At 36.3% G+C, this 23864-nt stretch overlaps 1 protein-coding gene across 1 annotated transcript in view; it reads right to left on the minus strand.

Moving 5' to 3' along the window:
* Positions 1 to 420: 420 nt before the first annotated feature.
* Positions 421 to 23864, minus strand: part of LOC125678508 (acetylcholine receptor subunit gamma-like) — a 24527-nt gene continuing 1083 nt past the window's right edge. The window contains exons 2-10 of the mRNA XM_056156635.1: positions 20431 to 20582; positions 16178 to 16222; positions 15940 to 16049; positions 12619 to 13121; positions 5620 to 5771; positions 5432 to 5476; positions 5183 to 5292; positions 2817 to 3307; positions 421 to 2310 (exon numbers count right to left, since the gene is read on the minus strand). Coding sequence (XP_056012610.1) covers positions 1991 to 2310; positions 2817 to 3307; positions 5183 to 5292; positions 5432 to 5476; positions 5620 to 5771; positions 12619 to 13121; positions 15940 to 16049; positions 16178 to 16222; positions 20431 to 20582 — 1928 coding nt within the window. The 3' untranslated portion in view covers positions 421 to 1990. The remainder of the gene's footprint in view (positions 2311 to 2816; positions 3308 to 5182; positions 5293 to 5431; positions 5477 to 5619; positions 5772 to 12618; positions 13122 to 15939; positions 16050 to 16177; positions 16223 to 20430; positions 20583 to 23864) is intronic.

Consider the following 23864-nt stretch of genomic DNA (forward strand, 5'->3'; position numbering starts at 1 on the left):
TCACAATAAACTTCGTTTACCTTGACGTTAAATTTATGGAAAATGCACGAGGCTGCTTTAGTTTGCTACGTTTGTTGTTGTCTGCGTCATTCGGAACACTAGGTTTGTTCATTGAACTGGAAATGAATGTGAAACAAGAGGTATCCGAAGGAATGGAACACAATATTTTGTTGCAGGGCAAACACGACGGTCACGTGACCTTCTCGGCCAATCAGATTCTGTTTTACTAGTGATTCTTTACATGAGGTATAATAATATTTGTTATGCCAGACGATGGGCTGAATGTGTAAAATAATAGCTTGATACCTTGTAAGAATGGATTCAAAGTATAGCATGAATATCAAATCCTGTATTAGACACATCCAAACAAAAATTCGTACCAGAGGTGATAAAAGAATTAAATAGGTTACATGAGGAATATGACAACATAGACATTTCTTTTTATTTATATGAAGAAGCTTTTGAATAAATTTTGCATCATTAGAGACAAAAATAGGTCAGCGAATGAAAACACAATTGGAGAAATCCAACGGACTGCTGGAAGCCTTGATCACCAAAGAGTACATAGACATTGTAAATAAGCAACTTCAACATCTTTTAATATCAACGTTGGAGTGTTTGCGTGTAGAATCAGAGAAGTATTTAAAAAGTAATGTTATGAATGACTGAACACAAAATATGAACATTTTCATAGTCAATTTTTATACAGCCACTGTCTATTATATCAAAAAGTTTGGCCTTTCAGTTTAGTGGGGTTTTTTTGTTATCCAAAATGGAATTGTTTGCAGTTCACACGAACACAGATAATGGATGTCGATTATATCATTAGTAACTAAGGAACATTATTGTTTAGTTGTCTTTCATAATGTTTTATCCACATCAAAATATATTGAATGGTTACAAGTGTATAGATAGATTATTCATAGAATGGATCAATGCTTCTACATCAATGGCATTGTATGATGCAGAACATGTTTCAGGCACAACTAGCAATAACAGCAATGTTTCTTATTAATTATAACAAATGTAAAAGTAAAGATAACGGGCAGCAATCAATCTCATAAATCTTATAAAATACAAAAATTGAGAATAGGGCAAATATTGACCCCTGGACATATCAGAAGTAGGATCGGGTGCCTTGGAGGAGTAAACACCCCTGTTGACCAGGATGTACAGGAGAAAAGCGTAAAGGGCATTGCGATAGAGATCTTATGTCCACTACCAACTTTTTTACTAAACTCAAGTGATCGAACTTCGGTTCCAATTTGCAATGTAATTTGCCCTTTGGATTATAGACACTATTGAATAACTATTTATACAATATTTCAATATCATCTCAGTAGTATTTATAAAAATGTGAAGATAACGAACACTGATCAATCTCATCATTCCTATAAACAATACAAAATTAAGAAAAGGGGAAACACGGACACCTGGATATACCAGCGGTGGGTTCATTGCGTAGGAGTATCAAGCATTTGTACACCGGTCCCACCCGCCATGAGCTCTGTTTCAGGGAAACGGAGTACTCCGTAATCAAAATTAGTAAGTAAAACCTGCGGTTTAACAATTGGTAAATATATATGCACACGTCAGACAGCATTTGACTCAATAATAAGTTTTATCTATATTCAGTAAAGCGATTGGTTCCCCTTCGACAAGTTGCCGTCGAACAATGCATTCTTTGTTATAGTGTACATGAGGATGGGTGATGGGGTAACGAAATTAAGATACATTACAGATATTTTACATGACTCTTCTAAAGTACGTATAACACATTAAGTATTGATAATGTATGACAGTTCTCTAGTCATAAACACAGAAGAGACATATATCTATATATACGTGTAGTTGTTCTATTCATGTTTTCAGCTATGTTTCTTCACTGTAGAAAACAGTCCTACGTGGTAATTCTGTACAGCTTTAGTCATCATTCAATACGATAACGTGTGTCACGATCACAATAATACAATACAGTAATGTCCAATGTTTACAATAGAAGATGATCACAACCTGTAGCGACAGATTTGGCGTTTAGCATTACACAGTTTGCTGCTAGAATAAGAATGAACGACACGACAAATCCCAGTCGGTTGAGGAATATCCCGGATCTGAGTCGTTCACATACGCGCTTCTTTCTTTTATAATTGTTGTCCCTCTCTTTCTTCATGGGAACGAGAAAAAATACGTCCTCCACCTTTGCCTCAGTTCGATGTTTTGATTGGTCGCTGTTCTGTTTAATATAAGCTGTGAAGGAGGAGACAGTCAGGGAAACGACCCCACTCACCATGTGAAGCATAACGTAGATCTCTGTAAAATATTGTACATAGATATAAATGATGTAGCAGTGCATATTTTATTTGTAAGAGTTATGAGATTGATCACTGTTCGTTATCTTCAACTTTCATTATAATAACTAGTGATTTTTTGCACTGTCCTGTTGAGTCTCAAGAAAATCGTATCGATTATCAATAACAGATGAGAAAACAACTTTCTAATGAAACATAAAATAAAGTAAACTTTATTAAGTATATTTGTTATGAAAAGGAAATTGTTTACATATCCCTTTCGAACTATGTCATTCTTACGTTTGTTATCATCACGAGCTACATGAACTTCCGTACATTGAAGTTTCTAAGAAAATCTTTATATCTGATAATTATTAGCCGTTGTAATATATTGATGTATGATGAGTGTAATTCAAAGGTGATTATAACTCAATTACGTTACATTAACAAACTGAAAACTGACAAAGACAAACTTCAATTTAATTATCCTGGAAATTTTTAAATACTGCAGGTCCCAGTTCTACCTACCTAATGCTGGAATGGAGGTAGATACCTCAGGTAAATCTCCATTTAACTGTAACAGCAAAACCATAAAGGATAGGAACAGAGACATTCCAAATGATATTTTCTCCCCGGATTCGCTAGGAACTAAGAAAGAAACGAGAATCAGAACGGCATGCATTGTAGTTGGTACCATATAGAGCATGCTTAAATACAGTGATTTCCTTTGAAGACAGAAATAGAGTTGCTGATCATCAACAAAGCTAATGCGTGCTGTGTTCCAATTTGGATTTGATTTGTAGTCTTGCATCATTTGTATGGAGGTGAATTTCATGTCAACTTCGGATTTAGTATAAATTTGAGAATCCAGCCTGAATTCACAAAGCTGATAATCGAACGGGAAGTGGGAGGGATCTGTGCTGCAATGGGTTGTCAACAGTCCTACAAATGTTGTGTTGACTGTGCCGTTGGACTGCACTCGTGCTCGACTAAACTTCACTTCTTGATCAATCTCCATTCTGCAAATTTAAAGATACATGAAAAGGTTGTAATTCAAACACAACAAAGACTCACTGTCCAAAAACTCTGAGGGTCTGGATTATCATCGCGAACTTGATGATACAAGAGCTGGATATTCATGGATACAATTTAGTGGAATGATTCATGTTTTTCAATGTAATAGTCTAGGATTCCAGAAAGTGGATGAAATGAAAATAATGACATCTATTTACTTTTTGGTACTAGCTGTAAGATTTTCTATCGAAAAGTTTGGAAATGACAATGTAGTGGGGTTAAGCTGTCCTCAGTAAAATAACAAGTAATGACAGCATATTCAAATTAAAGTAAAACTCTTCTAAGCGTTGTATATTGCTAGTAAAAATCGTGTGTCAATACATAAACAAACGTCCTATCACATGGGGAAATCCCTCGTTGAACTATTACGTAATCATACAAGTGACGTAGAGCTATATTTATCCGCTAGACTTTTAAATGCTTATCACTTCAGCACAGGTGAAAGTTGCACTCAAATCATTTACAGTATGGGGTTGATATATCCACTTTGAAATGATAAATTCAGAAGTGATTCGGACCGTTCCAATATCCTCTCACAGCAATGTTAAGGTGTCCCGAGTAAAGTTAAAACAAACATCATAAAATGTATCTCAGTGCACTTCACATTATATGACGTCATAATACATATAAAAGTACGTCACGACATAGAGGGCTACATCGCCAAACACTTGGCATCAGGTGTGAATGTCACGGGTCCTATGAGGTGACCTTAAAAACGAATGTCCCGTCTCACAGTAGGTGTGGCACGTCAATCAATCAATCAATATTTTGTGAAGAGCAAAAGATAGGGTCTTCGTAGAACATTTACTGCATTCAACAATAGTATCTGTGTAAAGGATTTTGTGAAGTTTTGAAATCCACTATATGTACGTTAACTCATTTCTATTTTCCCCATTGATTAGGATAATTCATTTTTTTAAAGCTAAAGCCTGATTTTGAAGACTTTTGTCTTAGTGAAAAGGAACTTGGCGTATACGTTGGATTACCAAAGTGGACGTAATGCCATGTATCTCACAAAATAGACTATCCAGTATTAAATCAACGTATCAACATTTTCCCAAGCAATACCACAAAACCAATAGGACAGCGTTATACTACCGTATGAGTCATTTACGTAACACCATGGGATCTGAGTTTGTAAAAGGACTGAATCTCCAGAACAAAAACCAGGAGGTCACCATCTCATCACAGGACTGAACCACTAACACAAAACCAGGAGGACATCAATTTATCATAGGAATGAATCACAAGCAAAGCACCAGATGTCAACACTTTTTCGCACCACCAAGTCACTTGTATAAAAGCAGGAATCACCATGCTATCACAAAACACATTAGAACAAAATCCGGAGAACACCACATGACTGATCTACCGGCACACAATACCGGGGTATGTAGACCAACGGTATTTTTCAGGGTCATTCACCATATGAAGTTTTGAGGTCATCGCTATTCCCCAAGACCGGTTCTCTATCGCAGAACTAGTAATAATCAGTGAAATGATATCAATAAAACGGTTTACAAGTTTCGTTCAATATACTGCTTGATCATATCCATTGATCAATTAATGAAGCAATTGGTTTGATTATATGATCTGAAGTGTTTACAGAGCACAAATACCTATGGATGATTTAGTTCTTTATGAAATATTTACTACCTATCATAGCTTTCAGTAGATGAGCGGATCAAATTGATATTACAACTAGAGTCAGTGTGAATAAATTATAATATAACCAAGATATGATAATAATTTTCATAGCTTATGGCCAATAAAAAAAACATTATAACAGAGAGGTTTCAACATACACCATAATTAAATACCTTCCAAGAATTGACACATCGGGATACCATATGGATGAAATGTCGACAATGAAACTCTCTATACCCTCGTAATGACTGGCGTTCCATGTCAAAAATTCGTCCTTCCAGCTCTGAAATTAATCGGCAAAGGTGTATATGAATGTTTGAATCTATTCTACCATCGCTTCATTTCAACAATTTTAGGCTCTGTAAAGATAAAGTTACACATTTCAGATGAGGGCCTGTTCAGCCATTTACCAGATAACTTACCACACATAAGGAACATGCTTGAGAAAAGGAACTTCCTTTTTCATCCTGAAATGATAATTTTCTACACAAATAAATCTACACATAGACTAGTTTCTCAAAATGTGAAAGAGGTTTCCCTTAGTAGTTTAGTTCAAAAAATTCGGAATGCACAATATTTTCTTTTGCAAGATTAGAAAATGTGTACTTACTAAGTCGACTACAAACACGTTGGTAAAACCAACCTCTACTTCTACAGTGTGAGTGGCGTTGATGCGTGGTCGGACAGACTTATCATACACAGCAGGGGAGAAAAGCATCCGCTTCAGATCAACTTCATTCAGGGACAAGACATAATTAACCCCTTTGAAAAAGAGTAACAGATGTTTTCTTATTACATTTTTGTTACATTTTTAAGCAGATTTGCTGAAAAACATAAAATTTCAATGATTGGTCAAGACCTATACATGTAACTGTAGTTGGGAATAGATCTGAAATATATAGGTATACTACTCACCCACAAAAATCAGGAGCAAGCGGTACAACATCCCGAGAATGTTTAATCAAATCAATGCATTATCCAGTATTTTTGTTCCTTAATGGGTTGTTAGGAGATATAATTGTTCAGTCCTGGCTCATATCTTCATAATGGATGTGGACTTTGCATCTCCATAATATCACTGAATACTAAGTGGTATTTTAAAATCATATTTGCTTTGCGTGGAATTTCTCAATATTTCTCTTAGAAAATTAGAATGCATCATAGGACAAAGATAATGTTACAGATAAAACTGGAGATGATAATAAAGTATGGTATTTAAAACGACTCTGGGAGAATATAACACCAACACAAACATATCTAATAGTGTTGAATCTGTCATAATGGCGTATGGTTGTTGAGAATAAATACTGCATAATAAAACGCATAATTTTGGGGACAGCTTAATCCTTCTTTTGGACGGGGGATGAAGAACAAATATTGATTGATTGATTGATTATATATTTGAGAATTTTTGGTTATACAGAGACGTAACATTGCAAATGAAATGCTGTAAAAGTTAGGCCTATGCTCGGCACTTACGGCCTTTGAGCAGGGAAGGATCATTAACATGCCACACCTGCCGTGACACAGGGCCTCGGTTTTTGTGGTCTCATCCGAAGGACCGTCCCATTTAGTCGCCTCTTACGACAAGCAAGGGGTACTGAGGACCTATTCTAACCCGGATCGCCACAGGAACAAAGAACAAATAAATCTACCACTAAACTAGATAGTACTAATAAGCAGACAACACTCTACACATATTCTAGTATTGATGAAGGGATATAATGCCTTAAACCGCAGAGCGTATACAAAACATATCATCCCCCAGGTAGTAAGGTGTGGAGGAGACTACTCCCCAGGCAGTGGGGTGTGGAGGAGACGGATATGAGAGGTAATGGTGAGAACATAGGGGTATGAAGTTCTCATGCAAATCATCATTTGATTGACTTGACTCATTCCTCAACGACTGTTTGAAAGTGGATTTGTTCTATTGGCTATCGCAATAATAGTTATATGAAAGGTGTAGATGACGAACAGTGATCAATCTCATAATTCCTATAGGCAATACAGCAAACACGGACCCCTGGACACAGGGGTGGGATCAGATGCCTAGGATGAGTAAGCATCCCCTGTCGATCAGGGATATAAAGTTCAATCTCCACTTGACTGGAAGCTTTCTCTTTTAATGCAGGGCAATGTTTCATAACTGTGAATACAATATTTTAAAATGTTCATAAAAGGAATGCAAAATAGAGAGTTGGGCAAACATGGACTACTGGATATACCATAGGTGGGATCAGGTTGTTGTTGGACGTTCACACCCACCGTGAACCCTATACCTTAATCAGATAAACAGAGTAACCCGTAGTCAAAATCAGTGTGTACAGAACGGCCTAACAATTGGTCAAATGAAAATGCCTCAATCGTAGAAAGCTAGTCTTGTTATCCTTGGAAAAAATGAAGGGTAGATGTACCAACAGTAACGATTCAACTACCCAGCTGTGGTACAACGTCTGGTGGAGGCCTGAACTAAATTCAATGTGTCCCGTGTTTTCAATCCGATCTGGTCAATTGTATTTCATTCTTTTCCCTTAAGAAACAGCACACACAGAAATACAACATTTTGCATAAGCAAACAATTTCAATTCAAAACAAATTATTTGTAATTATGAATTAGAAGAATGTAATTACAAAGAATCAATGTTAAGTTACAAATCATTGCTTTGAAATTTACAAACGATTTACTCAGTATTTGAAATTGAAAAAATAATTACAAAGTCATGGAATGTTTTGTTTGTTTTGAAATAAATAGTTTTCTGTATAATCGAATATCTAACGATACTGGTAGTCTTTGATATTAGCATTAAAAATTAAAATGTCAAACAAGGATAAAACTGGATAAGAATTCGGCATTATCACCTGAAAATGATATTTATATCTCTCAATAGCTTCGATACGCAAGAACTTGTTCTGCGTATCATCAGTTTTTAAAATAAGGCAGACTACTGCAAACAAGTTGAGGTTAATGGGGATTCAACAGTCTCGTTTAAAGTTAGCATTTCGCAAATGATATGGTTGTTACATTGATCTAGTTTGCCCATACAACCTATCATTTCGTCAAATGCTGTCTGACGTGTTTCATACCAATTGTTAGGCCGTTCTTGGCACACTGATTTGAGTACGGATTCTTCTGTTTACCTGATCAAGATATACTGCGGGTGTGACCAGTCGACAAGGGATACTAACTCTTACTAAGCACTTATCCCACCTCTGGTATATCCAGGGATCCATGTTTGTCCAACTCTCTATTTTGTATTCCTTAAAGGGGTTATGAGATTGATCACTATTCATTATCTTCACCTTTCATGTGTGTATTACAGTATTTGTCAAAAAACACCGACGGTCACTAATCCAATGCAAATTATGTTGTAATTAAAAGCAATTGATATTTGTCTACATTTCCACTACAAGCTGTTGTACGAGCTTCTTTTCAAACCCCTGCACTTCTTTCTCAACCTTCTGAAAATACAACAATTAATAATGACCATGATCAACTAGATTAGCTATACGCTTTTGAGTGGATCTCAATGTATCTCTATAAGAACAAGCACTCTGAGAGTATTGCATGGCAATACGTAGTATCCTACCGGTCACAAAATCTACGGTACCGCAACAATATTCAAAGTTCATTATGTAAGTTATGGTAAAGGGGGAAATTGGGGAACCAGGATACGAATGGTTGGAAATCAACTACTATTCAGGTACAAAGACTAAATCAGAAAAAAAATCATGATTAGGTTTAAGTCTTTAACCAAGTCAATGAACTGTGAAATGTAGGTGACCATGAATAATGTAACTACATTGTCGTATTACTATGCTAGAAGTTTTAATGAGTGTAGTACTCTTATCTACAGAAATAAGAAACTTGAATGGAAAGTATTAATTCATGCTATTTTTCGAAGCCCAAGGGCCATGATATGCTGAAAAATCAATGGACCGAGACAAAATTCTAACTTGATCCGTTTGGGGTCGGCATTTCGCGGATTCTGTGGTCGTGGCGATCTGGTTTGCCAGTGTAGCCTATCGTTGGGTCCAGTGCTGTTTCATTCCGATTGTTAAGCCATTCTTGGCACACTGATTTTCGCTACGGATAACTCCGTTTACCTGATCAAGATATAGGGCTCACGGCGGGTGTGACCGGTCGAGAGGAGATGCTTACTCCACCTAGGCACCTGATCCCAACTGATATATCCAGGGATCCGTGTTTGCCCAACTTTCTATTTGTATTGCTTATAGGAGTTATGAGATTGATCACTATTATCTTCACCTTTCATCTGTAACTTGTTATGGCAAAGCAATGTACCAAATATCAAATAAATATCTGCAAGCACAATAAAAAAAAAATTCTAAGTATAAGGGACATAACTTAGTAAAAAATCAACGGACGATGAAATTCGAACTTGAGCTGTAACTTGTTTCACTGTAATAAGTATCTGCAAGAACAGAGAAAAAGTGTGGAAAACTGATCTGACTGACAGACGGACATATGGACGGAGTGCAAACACAAAGTCACCCTCGACTTCGTCGGTAGGGGACTAATAATAATTGGGGGTGTAAGACAATTGCGATATGCGAATCCTGAAATACTTAAGGATTTTTTCAAAGATTAGGATATTTTACAATATAACACTGTTCTAATTTCTTCTTTGGAAATATGTCACATCTTTTTCCGTTTCCTTTTAAATCAAATACTAGCACCTTAATTCTATATTTTGGTAGAGGTTATGTCAGGTGTAAATATAGCGGGGGTAGGTTGAGAGCCCCAACCCATCAGCCTTTGAGCTTCAAAGAGAGCAAACATTCATGCTAGATACTTTGTCTGTCCTTAGTTTCCATCGAATCTCTAAAATATTAAAAGAATGTTTATAAAATCAAACGAACAAATTAAGATACTACTATTTATTCAAAAGAAAATGGGGCGATCTATAGTGTAATGAAAAGATGTAAATCTTCACGAGTTTCCGATCCTTGATGAAAATTGAAAAACCTCAGCATTGTTCGGTGGTTTACTTTGCTCTCATAGATATTTTTATATCATTAATTTCAACAATCATATTTCGGGAGGGGGGAAGCTACTCATTGGAAATTTTCGGAAAGGATATTTTGGAGTTCTGTTTTAATATCCATAATGCTTTAAAAGCCTGCAGATACCTTCATAAACTTGTCGAATATTGACTTACTTTATCTTTAGTACACTTTTACTTTGAAGAACCTTATATATATATATATATATATATATATATATATATATATATATATATATAATATATATATATATATATATAATAACTCTAAGGCAAGATTCCAAAAAATACAAACACGTATGTCTTTACTTCAATTCACATCATTTCTGAAAACACGTGTAAAAAGATATGATATTAATTACTCTTTTTCACACAGTTACAGCTGGCACACCAGAGCAGTGCTAATGATGACATCTATGACATATTTAAAAATATACTTTTAGGGCAAACTAAGGATTACATGATTATTGTTGTCTGTACATAACGTCTTGGAAGAAAGATAACTCGTGATACTGGTTTACATGTTTTTCATACATTCTCTTTGTAATATTACTAAATTAAATACACTTTAAATTTCAAAACACTTTAAACCATATAAATGTTGTAATACAGCAAGTTAGTATGAAATATAAAGTATAGAAATTGAAGGATTCCTTTTTGCTTTCTATAATTCACTGTTTAGATCACCAGAATATAATGGTATGTAATTCTTTATCAAGATAACATATACTACAGAAAAACTGTAACTTGTCACTGGAGGGACGGAATACCTTGAACCCCTTTGAACATTCAGAATATTTGAATACAAGTAGCGAGTCCTGTTTCCATGACAAAAGATTTGACAATAAAGTAAGCATAAGATCAATAAAAAGAGATTTCGAAGTGCTACCAGTGCTCTTCCAATTTTTAACACGTAACTATTCCATGCATAAAGAAATTAATAAGGAAGAAGCAAAAAATGGTCATTTACTCGACAAATTGCGTAAATTATAAATATTGAGAATAGACACAATCTGTGGATACCAATTTCGCATTTAACATCACAATGTTTGCCATCAGAATCAGGATAAGCGACACAACAAATCCCAGTCGGTTGAGGAAAGCCCCAGACCTGAGACGATTACAGCACCTCCATTTCACTCTTCTGTTGCACGTGTCTTCGTTGTCAAGGACCATGGATACATCCGTGACCTTAGTTACGGTAGACTGTGATGATTGGGTGGTTTTGTGTATGACGTAACCAGTGAAGACTGACACAACCACAAACACAATCCCACTTGCCATGTGAAGCATATAGTAGATTTCTGCGAAATACACAAGGAAACAAGACCAAAAAAAATCAAATCGCGGGAATATCACCATGTTTTACAATGTTACTATAACAGTGTGTTCATATGTATAGCATGCACTTGAAAGACTGCAACCTCTTAAGACGAAACGAAAAAAATGCATTGGTTCGCTGTAGAGCCGAGGTAACTATCAGTCCTAGTGGTCGTATTCAATACAGACTTCAGTACATGCAGAATCCCTTGTTTGATCTAAAAATTCCTTTTCAATGATAAAGTATCCTTTGAATTGATAATGATTGACAATCTGTTTACAACTGCATGGAATCTTTGTAATAGGTATCCTGTATCTTACTACTGTATACATAGAGAATATTACATGATAAAATCCATATCGTATGTCATACAAGCCCAAGTGGCCCCATATCAGCCCGAGGGCCGAATAAGTTGAAAGAAAATTGTAACAATAGCAAAATACTAACTTACGGTAGTTGAACAATAAATCCAAACAGAATCTACACACACAAAAATAGTAGGCTAATTCCAAAATTCTAGTTCCCAGTTATGAATAATTCAAATGCATAGAAAGTGTATCCAGAGCTTGTTTTCCTTTTTCATAAAAATTAGGTGTATTTATAATATGAATGAATTTTCTAGTACAATCTTCAAAGGCAATGATGTAAGTATTACGTCATCTTTCTACTAAAGAATTTCACAGCCAGCTCTAGAACAATATAAGTCACAGGTGTCAATGAAGTTCAAGTAGTACGAAAAAATATATATGAGGCTCTAGAACAATCTAGGTCACAGTTGTCAATTGAGTGTAAGTAGTACATAACAATATATCGAGAAAAAACTATAAAGATTTGAAAGTGATTATAGCATATGTTTTGCTAAAGTTTAAAAAACGATTTAAAGTTATAAATTTTAATTTTATTCCATGAAGACCAAAAGGACTGTCCACATTTTAAATGAAATTGTATCAACCCATATCTAATCACAACAGGAGTTATGATATTTATCACTGTTCTTTATCTTCCCCTTTTCATATTGCTGAACTGGAATGAGCAATGTATACAAATGAAAAATGTGTTTTTATAAAATTTCAGTATTAAAACTGAGGCGCTTATTCAATGTTTCCCATTTGATTTACGAGGCAGTTTTTTTCTCTAACTTCCCTGCCTTTTTATAACATGGCGCTACTCAAATGAAACTCAAAGGTATATCCTAAACAACAAGTTTATGGGAGATGTTAAAGATTGCTTAAGGCTTTTTTGGATCACAAACAAACATACCTACCTAATGCGGGAATAGAAGTTGACACCTCAGGTATATCCCCATTTAACTGTAACAGGAAAACCATAAATGATAGGAACAGAGACATTCCGAATGATATTTTCTCTCCTGTTTCACTGGGAATCATGTAGGAGATGAGCACTAGAACTGCGTGCATGAAGGTTGGCGCCATGTACAGCGCACTTAGATACATTGACTTTCTCTGTAGACAGAAGGAAACTGTCTGGAGATCATGGGATATCTTATTTAGTTGGATATGTGCGATCTTCCAGTTAGGATTGTTCTTGGAATCGGTCAGTATTTCTGCCGAAGTGATTTCCATAGCGACTTCGAACATAGTGTAAACTTGAGAGCCCAGTCTTATGATGCAGAGCTGATAATCGAAAGGAAAGTAAGTGGGATCTGTGCTGCAGTGGGTGGTCAGCAACCCCATAAATGTCGTAGTCACAACGCCGTCTGACCGAACACGTACACGATTAAAATCTACTCCTTGATTAGTCTCCATTCTGAAAATTAAGGAGGCTTTAAAGTCCTTAATGTAAACACTAAGGATATCGGAACCCTTCGGCCCTCGGGCAGATATGGGACCTCTCCGGTTGATATGATTTTAGCATGTAATATTATCTATGCAGTGACACGCTTTCATTCTGTTCTATATAGGATATCGTTTCACTTGAGTATACCATGCCAAAATAGCAGTCAGGATCTGTCAACAACCCTTTTCGATTGTAAAACCCTGACTGCTACTTTGTATTGTAGTATACAAAAAAAAAGAAACGTTATAATTATGATACTGACTGCCAATCGTTCCCTCACCAGATCCAAGTTCAGAGAAGGATATGTTCTCCACTCTTTTTTCCAATTAAGAACTGTGTTGCTTTTACATATGCAAGGTGAAGATAGCGAACAGTGATCAATCTCACAACTCCTACAAGCAATACAAAATAGATAGTTGGGCAAACACGGACCCCTGGACATACCAGAGGTGGGATCAGGTGCCTAGAAGGAGTAAGCATCCCCTGTTGACCGGTCACACCCGCCGTGAGCCCCATATCCTGACCAGATAAACGGTATAGTATATAGTATATATCAAATTAGAGACTTTGTTTTAATAAATATAAGCAAAATGGGTAATATTGAGTCAACATTTATGAGATCTCTGATGATATCGATCGATACTTCCGAACAACTTTTATGTGTCCTTTTTCTTGACAATAGGATTTCCCCAATGAATCCCAACACACAGATTCACACAGATGTTTTCATTTACCTTATCAAGATATAGAGTTTACAGCGGATGTGACCGGTCGACGGGGATACTTGCTCCTCCTAGGCACCTGATCCCACCTCTGGTCTAGACTATCCGTATTTGCTCATCTCTCATTTTTTTAAATCGTTACAGGAGTTATGAGATTGATCACTGTTCGTTATATTCACCTTTCATTCACCAAAATGGCAACGACGGCCATGCATGCTTCATGTTTAGATATTTCATTAAACATAGATTTTAACGGATAACTAGCCTTCGTCGATAATGTGATGACTTTAGCTTCTCTATTGTCAACTTCCCATATTTATTTATTCCATTATCACCTACATATGATTCGATACGCAAGAATGTTCTACGTATGATAATTTTTTTTCAAATCAAGGCATCATAAATAAGATGATGTTATAGAATAACAGTCTCGTTTAAAATACGAACTTCACATATTCTATGATCGTTATAACAAAACATGTCATTGGGTTGAATGCTGTCTGACGTGATTCATACCAATTGTTAGGCCTTTCTTTACATACTGGTTTTGACTACGGATTACACCGTTTACGTGATATAGGGCTCACGGCGAGTGTGACCGGTTGGCAGGGGATGCTTACTCCTCCTAGGCACCTGATCCCACCTCTGATATGTTCAGGGGTCCGTGTTTGCCTTACTCGATATACTACTTGTATACATAGTGGTATTTATGTATTGATCACTGTTTGTTATTTTCACTTTACAAACATGAATTTGAATTATTTCTAGAACATGTGTTCTGTTGTATGTACCGTGGTTCCCGACAAAAGGTTTCAATTCACATCATTCTCCTTTCAGTATTTCTTTATTCATTTTTGTGTTGTATTTGATTGGAATTTACCGTGGTTAAACGGGCATGGACACGATTTGAGCTGAAAATTTTCAAATTTTGTAATTTTATTTTTCCATTTTTAATGTTGACATGTAGAATGTTTAACTAAGGTATTTCTAATGGTCAGCAAAATTTTGATTGTCCGTTGTCGAGGTACATGGGAGATACAGAGCTCATAATTCTTTGTTATGTAAACACGACTCGTGCCTTGTTTTTGTTTACATAGGTTAAATATACTAATTAAAGTTTGGTTTAAAGCAGACTTTTTTCAAGTTTACTCAAATAGTTTCTAGTGTTTAGCATATCTCATTATGTTTGAAATATTCTATTTTCTATTACGCAATCTAGATTTGAACAAAAACATGGCACGAGCCTTGTTTACAAAACAAAAATTGTGACTGTTGTATCTCACTTGTGATTCAACAACTGATATTCAAATTTGGGTTGACCATTAGAAATACTTGTAAACAATAAAAATGGAAAAATAAAATTTGAAAATTTTCAGCTCAAATCTCAAATTTGAAATCTCAAAATCTCAGTTCAACCTTTTACCATAGAGAGAAAATGTGAATCTACATAGGTGGCAAATCTATATAAGACAAGCAGGAAACAAATTCAATCATTTGAGATGAGCTTAAGATACGAAGATTTACACTATTTCTGAATACGTTTCTCTCCTAATATAAAAAATATAATCGATCTGCACATTACCCCTTGCTTGTTGTAAAAGGTGACTAAATGGGGCTGTCTTTGGGATGAGACAGTAAAAACGGAGGCCCAGTGTCACAGCAGGTTTGGTACGATAAAGATCCCTCCCTGCTCAAAGGCCGTGAGCACTGAATATAGGCCGAAATTTTACAGTCCTTCGCTGGTAATGGTGGCATCTCCATATGAGTGAAAAATTCTCGTGCGGGACGTTAAATAATACTTATATGCAGCCAACCAATCTGCAGATACATGAACACGTGTGTATTATAGAGATATACACCGTTGTAGATCATGTAAAACTCAGCTTGGTTTGGAAGAGAGTGGTGTTTTTCTTTGATATATACAATTACGTATAGACTTAATATTTGCTAAGTTTGGATCTAATTAATGAATATATCACTTTCTAAGGAGATTAAATAAGCACTAAAGTTCTGAATTAAGAAACTATTTCCAAGTAGAAGTCCTTCATTATACGCTCAGAAAGTACCTTCCAAATATTGTGACATCTGGAGTCCATATAGAGGAAGAGTCGCAGACAAAGCTCTCTATATCTTCGTAATCGCTGACATTCCACGTCAAAAAGTCGTCCTTCCAGTTCTGCAAGTCAAACAACAGATGTTTCTGTTTTATATTTTTCTCACTGTTTATCGCTGCCTTCGTGACATTTAGTTAATGTTTAGATTGAATTTATATTGATTAATACAAGTATCTTTGAATTCACTCACCACACTTAAGTGATAGGCCTGCGAGAATGAACTTTGCTTTTCATTCTGAAACAAAGTCATTATCAAACAGTTAGCAAATCTTTGCCGATGGATGTAAAGTTTACAGAAATGGCAATGCCTGGCACGTAAAATTACGCTAGAAACGTTAATCACACATAAAGAGTTAAAGTGTCATTGAGTCATCTACACTCCTAATGGAATATGGTAGATAATGATACATCATATCTTGATCGATGGGGGTCGTGTCACTTGCAATAAAATGACATTATTCATTAATGGTCTATCTATCAGTACAAGGCGCAATGTTGGAAAGATACAGCTAATGACGTAACAGGACAAAATAACGTCACCTAGATATGATAGCTATATTAAGTGTATCTAACTTATGCATTATTGGTAAAAATCTGTTTTCATTCATTAATCAGAGGCATGTAAAAATATTTTATATACCAGAAAGGACGCCTCCATTGTCGGAAATTATCAAATGTCAGGCTACTTTTCACAATTAACTATCGAAAATAACAGCATCAAAACAAATCGTATCTCTCTCCAACAAGATTCGATACATGTTTACTTTCATGGTTTCATACAAAATATTAGCAAACGCTCCTCATTTTTCCCTTGCACCAAGTCGTTGTTTACACATAATTAGAAAGGTAAAGAGTCGGGCAAACACGAATCCATGGACATATCGGAGGTGGGATCACGTGCCTAGGAAGAGTAAACATCCCCTGTCAATCGTTCAAAACCATCGTGAGCCATATATCTCGATCAGGTAAATGGTAAATCTGCAGTCAAAATCCGTGTGTAAAGAACAGCCTAAGAACTGGTATAAAACACGTCGGACAGCATTTGACTCAGTGATATGTTTTATTGGAAAAGTAGATCGTTATAACGACCATAGAATTTGCAAAATGTTGACTTTAAACGAGGCTGTTGAAACCCCTATAACATCAACTTGTTTGTCAGTAGACTGCCTCTATTTCAAACTGATCATACGAAGAATAAGCGTTTAAATTGAACATCGACTCAGTTGAAAGTAATAAACATTATATACTGGTGATAATGGAATACACGTATTTCAACATGAATATGGGGAGTTGACGATGGAGAAGCTGGTATCATCCCATTTCTCGTAAAGTTGAGTTAGTTTGACAATAATATCTATTTTCTATAAAATATTGTACTAAACAGATTTCAAATATGCATGTACAACCTCTATGATCTCATATAGTCTTTTTGATGAAATGCGTTCATGAAAAGTACCGATTGCCGGCGTAAATCGATGCAGTTCACCACGTAATGAATGTTCGAAATTGAAATTCCTTTCACAGCTGTGAAAAAGAAAATTCAAACTTACTGTGCGACTACATATGCCAGAAGTGGTGTTAATCATATGTGGATTCTAAAAAATTCTAAAGAACTTTTAGTAAACTTGAAATCGCAAAACTCTTCCCAAATCAATAACATCAAAACCTATGACTTCAACACTATACATGACCATTCCTCACGATATATTAAAGACTAGAATTTTTGCCATCATAGACAGTTGCTTCTTCAACAAAAATAGAAAAAGGAAATATTCATATTTAGTGATCAGTCATCCAAAAACTTACTTTGTTAAACACCATTCTGATTCCATAAGTACTCTGAAGTTGAAATAAAAAATATGCTAAAGTTCCTCATTGACAATATAAAGTTCCTCATTGACAATATCTTCGTGGTCTTTGGTGATCAGATCTTCCAACAGTCTGTTGGAATACCCATGGACACGAATTGTGCTCCTTTGTTAGCTTACCTGTTTCTATATTCATATGAAGCAGAATTTATTCAAAAACTTGTACGCGAGAAGAAGAAATCTCTTGCTGGGGCCTTCAATTCGACATTTAGATATATCGACGACGTTTTGTCTATTAACAATGATAACTTTCATTCATATGTCAATTCGATATATCCCTGTGAATTTGAAATAAAAGACACCACAAGGTCGTCCACTTCTGCTTCATACTTACATATTTTATTCAAAGTAGACATTAACGGCAAACTTGCAACTCAACTGTATGAAAAACGGGATGATTTCAGCATCTCCATCGTCACCTTCCCATATTTATGTAGCAATATTCCATTATCACCTGCATATGGTATTTATATATCTCAACTGATTCGATACACAAGAGGTTGTTCTGTGTATAGTCAGTTTTTAAATCGAGGCAATCTACTGACAAACAAGTTGATGGTACAGGTACATGCAGTCTGACATGTTTCAAACCGATTGTTAGGCCGTTCTTCGCACACTGATTTTGACTACGGATAACTCCGTTTACCTGAAGAGGATATAGGGCTCACGGTGGGTGTGACCGGTCGACAGGGGATGCTTGCTCCTCCTAGGCACCTGATCCCACCTCTGGTGTGTCCAGGGGTCCGTGTTTGCCCAACTATTTATTTTGTATTGCTTATAGGAGTTATGAGATTGATCACTGTTCGTTATCGTCACCTTTCATTTACACTGTACCTGCATTTCTGTCGGAATTCTCATCTGTTAAAATAGACGTATTATATTTTTCATGTGGTATTCATACGAACATTGGTCCCGTGGGAATCCGAGTTAGAATAGGTCCTCAGTACCCCTTACTTGTCGTATGAGGCGACTTTAGATGGGGTGTTTCTTCAGATGAAACCAGAAAAACCGAGGTTCCGTGTCACAGCAAGTGTGGCACGATAAACATCCCTCCCTGCTTCCTGCTCAATTGTCGCAAGCGCCGAGCATAGGCCTAAATTTCACAGCCCTTCACTAACAATGGTGACGTCTCCATATGAGTGAAAGATTCTCGAGAGGGATATTAAACAATACGTTCATGATGAAATGTTCATCATTACAATTTGTAAAGGTATCAAAGGAAAAAAACATGAGAAATGTAAAAATGATTATGTACATTCACATAGAAAATTACCAGTAGATGCATTGTGTTTGATATTATCCTGCATCTGTAGTAAGTTGCTATATCAATATGATGATAAACAACACTGGCAGATTTGGAAGGGGTTGGAACGTTCCAATCCAACCCCTAACCCCTGGTTGAACACTATTTTCCAAAGTTATTTAACGGTTTTCAATCGGCATAAATTGTACAAACCTGGTACGCTGCCCCCCCCCCCCCCTTAGAAATTATATGGATTCCCCAATGAACTAGCAACTTCTATGATATTTTTGATGCTTACTTCGTCAACATTTGAAAAAAGAAGTCAGCATTTTGCAAATTCTATGGTTGTTATAATGATCTAGCTTGCCAATACAACCTATCATTAGGTCATATGCAGTCTGACTTGTTTCATACCGATTGTTAGGCCGTTCTTTGCACATTGCTTTTGACTACGGATAACTCCGTTTGTCTGATCAAGATTTAGGACTCACAGCGGGTGTGACCGGTCGATAGGGTATGCTTACTCCTTCTTGGCACCTGATCCCACCTCTGGTATATCCAGTGGTCCTTGTTTGCCCAACTCTGCATTGCTTATGGGAGTTATGAGATTGATAACTGTTCGTTATCTTCACCTTTTTTGAAGAACTTGCTCTTGGCCAAAGTCGAAGCAGTTTTATCAAAGTCCCTGTTGTACTTTGTGAATTATAAAAACATGCATAATTTTGCGTGTTTAGAAACAACTACAAAATAACACATACTCACCAAATCGACACATACTCACTAAACTGACACAAACTCACCAAACCGACACACACTCACCAAATCGACACATACTTGCCAAACTGACACATACTTTTTAAACCGACACATACTTTCTAAAGCGACACATACTCACTAAACCGACACACACTCGCTAAACCGATGCATACTCACTAAACCGACACATACTCACTAAACCGACACACACTCACTAAACCGACACATACTTTCTAAACCGACACACACTCACTAAACCGATGCATACTCACTAAACCGACACATACTCACTAAACCGACACACACTCACTAAACCGATACATACTCACTAAATCGACACATACTCACTAAACCGACACACACTCACTAAACCGATGCATACTCACTAAACCGACACATACTCACTAAACCGACACATACTTTCTAAACCGACACATACTCACTAAACCGATGCATACTCACTAAATCGACACACACTCACTAAACCGATGCATACTCACTAAACCGATGCATACTCACTAAACCGATGCATACTTTCTAAACCGACACACACTCACTAAACCGATGCATACTCACTAGGTCGACTATATACACACTGGTAACACTAATCTTTACGTTCACAGTGTGGGTGGCGTTGATGCGCGGTCGGACAGACTTGTCATACACAGTAGAGTCCAACAAATTCCGCTTCAGATCCACTTCATGCAGAGATAGGACAGGAAGGATGCCTTCAAACAGAGAAAAAATGGATTATGTAGGGTCGTGTGATAAAATTTATCAAAGTTTTAGGTCTTGCCCAACTCTTAATTTTGTATTCTTTTATAGATTTATGAAATTGATCACTGTTCGTCAACTTCACCTTTTCATCTCATTACTGTAACAACTAATGTATTTCTTACACTGTAATTTGGATTAAAATTACCAGTATAATTAATTGTTCCATATGAATGTATTGTAAACCTAATTTTCAGGCACGGTACTTATTTCTGATAAGTCCACGGTCATACAAAATCCGCATAATTTCATACCAGCGCGGACCTAGAAAAATGTCAGCCAATTTCATGAATCCCATACAACGCAGAGGAATTTCATCCCCAAAAGTGATAATGCGCGTAATTATGATCCCATGAAACTAAATATGTCTACAGTACCCTATGCCTCTTACAGTGATTCCTTCCAAAATCAAAGTCATTCGATTTTTTTAAACGTGCTTTCGTTTACATCACCATCAAAGATAATCAAAAGTTTTAGTTAGAGCAAGATTGCAACGAGACAATAGCTTCCGCATAATCTGAACTAACGTTACCCTCCCCCAATAAATCCTAAATTCCCCGTCAGAAATCACCCATGGCTAAAATAAATAAATGTTTATTTGGTATATACATACATACAAACATACATGTATATACATAAATACAAAGGATAACCCATGAAAGCTCGAAAGCTTATTTCCAATGGGGTCCTTTGATGCACAGATGTTTGCGCTAGGGGGTCATCTATGTGGGAGGAAACCGGAGTACCCGGAGAAAACCCACGTGTCCGAGCGGGCGACCGCAATACCCTCTCACATACAACCACTGCCGATCACGGGGAACGAACTCGGGTCGCAGCGGTGAGAGGTGGAAGCGCTACCCGGACACTAAGTTATGAATAGATATTGCTGTCTTATAAGGTTTGCTACGTGTCTTTGGCAGAAGATTGATGATATACCATATTATTTGTGTCATGACAAGTAGTATATTCCATTCACGTTTTACCACATAATCCTGTTACGATCAGACAACGGAGTATCGTCTGTTCACAAGCTGATCGCTGAGGATGTTTTTTTATGAGGAAGTAAAACACAGATATCAGCTTTTTAATTCAGTGCAAAAACATACTTTAAAAGGGGAAAAATTCACCATCTCATTTTCGCCCCTTCCGTCCCGTTGTCAGCTGGTGAATGTATATGTAAGACTGAGCAAATCAAAACAGCTCTTTCTTCTATGTGAAGATAACGAACTGTAATCAATCCCATAACTCCATTATGGAATACAAAATAAAGAGTTGGACAAATACGGACCCCTAGATATACCAGAGCTGGGAGCAAGTGCCTAGGAGGAATACATATGCCAGAAGTGGTGTTAATCAAATGTAGATTCTAAAAATTCTAAAGAACTTTTAGTAAACTTCGCGAAACTTTTCCCAAATCAATAACATCAAAACCTATGACTTTTCAACACTATACACGACCATTCCTCACGATAAATTAAAGACTAGACTTTTTGACATCATAGACAGTTGCTTCTTCAACACAAATGGAAAAAGGGAAATATCCATATCTAGTGATCAGTCATCCAAAAACTTACTTTGTTAAACACCACTCTGATTCCACGCACAAGTACTCTAAAGTTGAAATAAAAAATATACTGGAGTTCCTTATTGACAATGTCTTCGTAGTCTTTGGTGATCAGGTCTTCCAACAGTTTGTTGAAATTCCCATGGGCATGAAATGTGCTCCTTTGTTAGCTGACCCGTTTTTATATTCATACGAAGCAGAATTTAGTTACACTGTAAAAACTTTTAATGAGAAGAAAAACTCTCTTGCTGTGGCCTTCAATTCGACATTTTGATATATCGATGACGTATTATCTATTAACAATAATAACTTTCATTCATATGTCGATTCGATATATCCCTGTGAACTCGAAATAAAACACACCAGAGAGTCGTCCACTTCTGCTTCATACTTAGATATTATATTGAAAATATATATTAACGGCAAACTAACAACTCACCTTTATGATAAACGGGATCCGCCCGATTTCAGCTTTTCCATCGTCAACTTCCCAAATTTAAGTTGCAATATTCCATTATCACTTACATATGGTGTTAATATCTCTCAACTGATTCGATACGCAAGAGCTTGCTCTGCGTATAGCCAGTTTTTAAATCGAGGCAGGCCTCGATTAAAGTTATCATTTCGCAATTTCTATGGTCGTTATAACGATCTAGTTTGCCAATACAACTTATCATTGGGTCAAATGCTGTCTGACTTGTTTCATACAGAATGTTAGGCCGTTTTTGGCACACTGATTTTGACTATGGATAACTCCGTTTACCTGATCACGATATAGGGCTCACGGTGGGTGTGACCGATCGACAGGGGATGCTTACTCCTCCTAGGCACCTGATCCCACTTCTGGTATATCCAGGGATACGTGTTTGCCCAACTCTGTATTTTGTATTGCTTATAGGAATTATGAGATTGATCACTGTTCGTTATCTTCACCTTTCATTCATCCGACATATTGACTGGGATATTAAATATGTCTAAAACTGGAGCATGGTTTTGAAGAATTTCATTTTTTTGAAAGGGCAGTGGGAGTATACGTACGGTTACTAAAAGTGCAATTGATGTAAGTTTGTTTAAAATACAGTTGTATTAATGAGCCTTACAAACAAAGACAATGTTTTTACAAGATTTGTCAGCTGGAACTATAGCATATTCCTCATGTAACCTACCGGGATATCTAATTCTTTTATCACTTTTGGTTTACTAAACACAGAAGGATAGCTGGTACGTACTTTTGTTTTGATGTGTCTAATGCAGGATTTTAATGTTCCTCGTACACTTATAATCCATTCCGACAAAGTATCAAATTCTTTTTTTTTCCATGTCGTCTGTCATAACCTTCCATAGAATTCATAATAGAGATGAAGTTCTGTCGCCTATTGAAATAATAATCTTTATTTTTAAAGTTGGATACAAATACTTAACAATGAGCATGAGCTATATACTAGCTATTTACCGAGACTGAGGTTCTCTGTATTTAGGGTCTTTTAATGATACTGGAATCCTAAACTTCATGAAAACCCATATGAAGTGTGATTCACCATCGAAAGAGTTATACAAGCTCTCAATATTTTTATTTTTTTTTTCAGAATAAAAAGGGTGTTTTGTTTTGCAAATAAGAGGTTTTAAATTTCAAATTTCGCTGTATTTAAAAAAGATACATTTAGATTAGACC

This window comes from Ostrea edulis, chromosome 2 (assembly GCF_947568905.1).
Source record: "Ostrea edulis chromosome 2, xbOstEdul1.1, whole genome shotgun sequence".
NCBI classification, from domain to species: domain Eukaryota; kingdom Metazoa; phylum Mollusca; class Bivalvia; order Ostreida; family Ostreidae; genus Ostrea; species Ostrea edulis.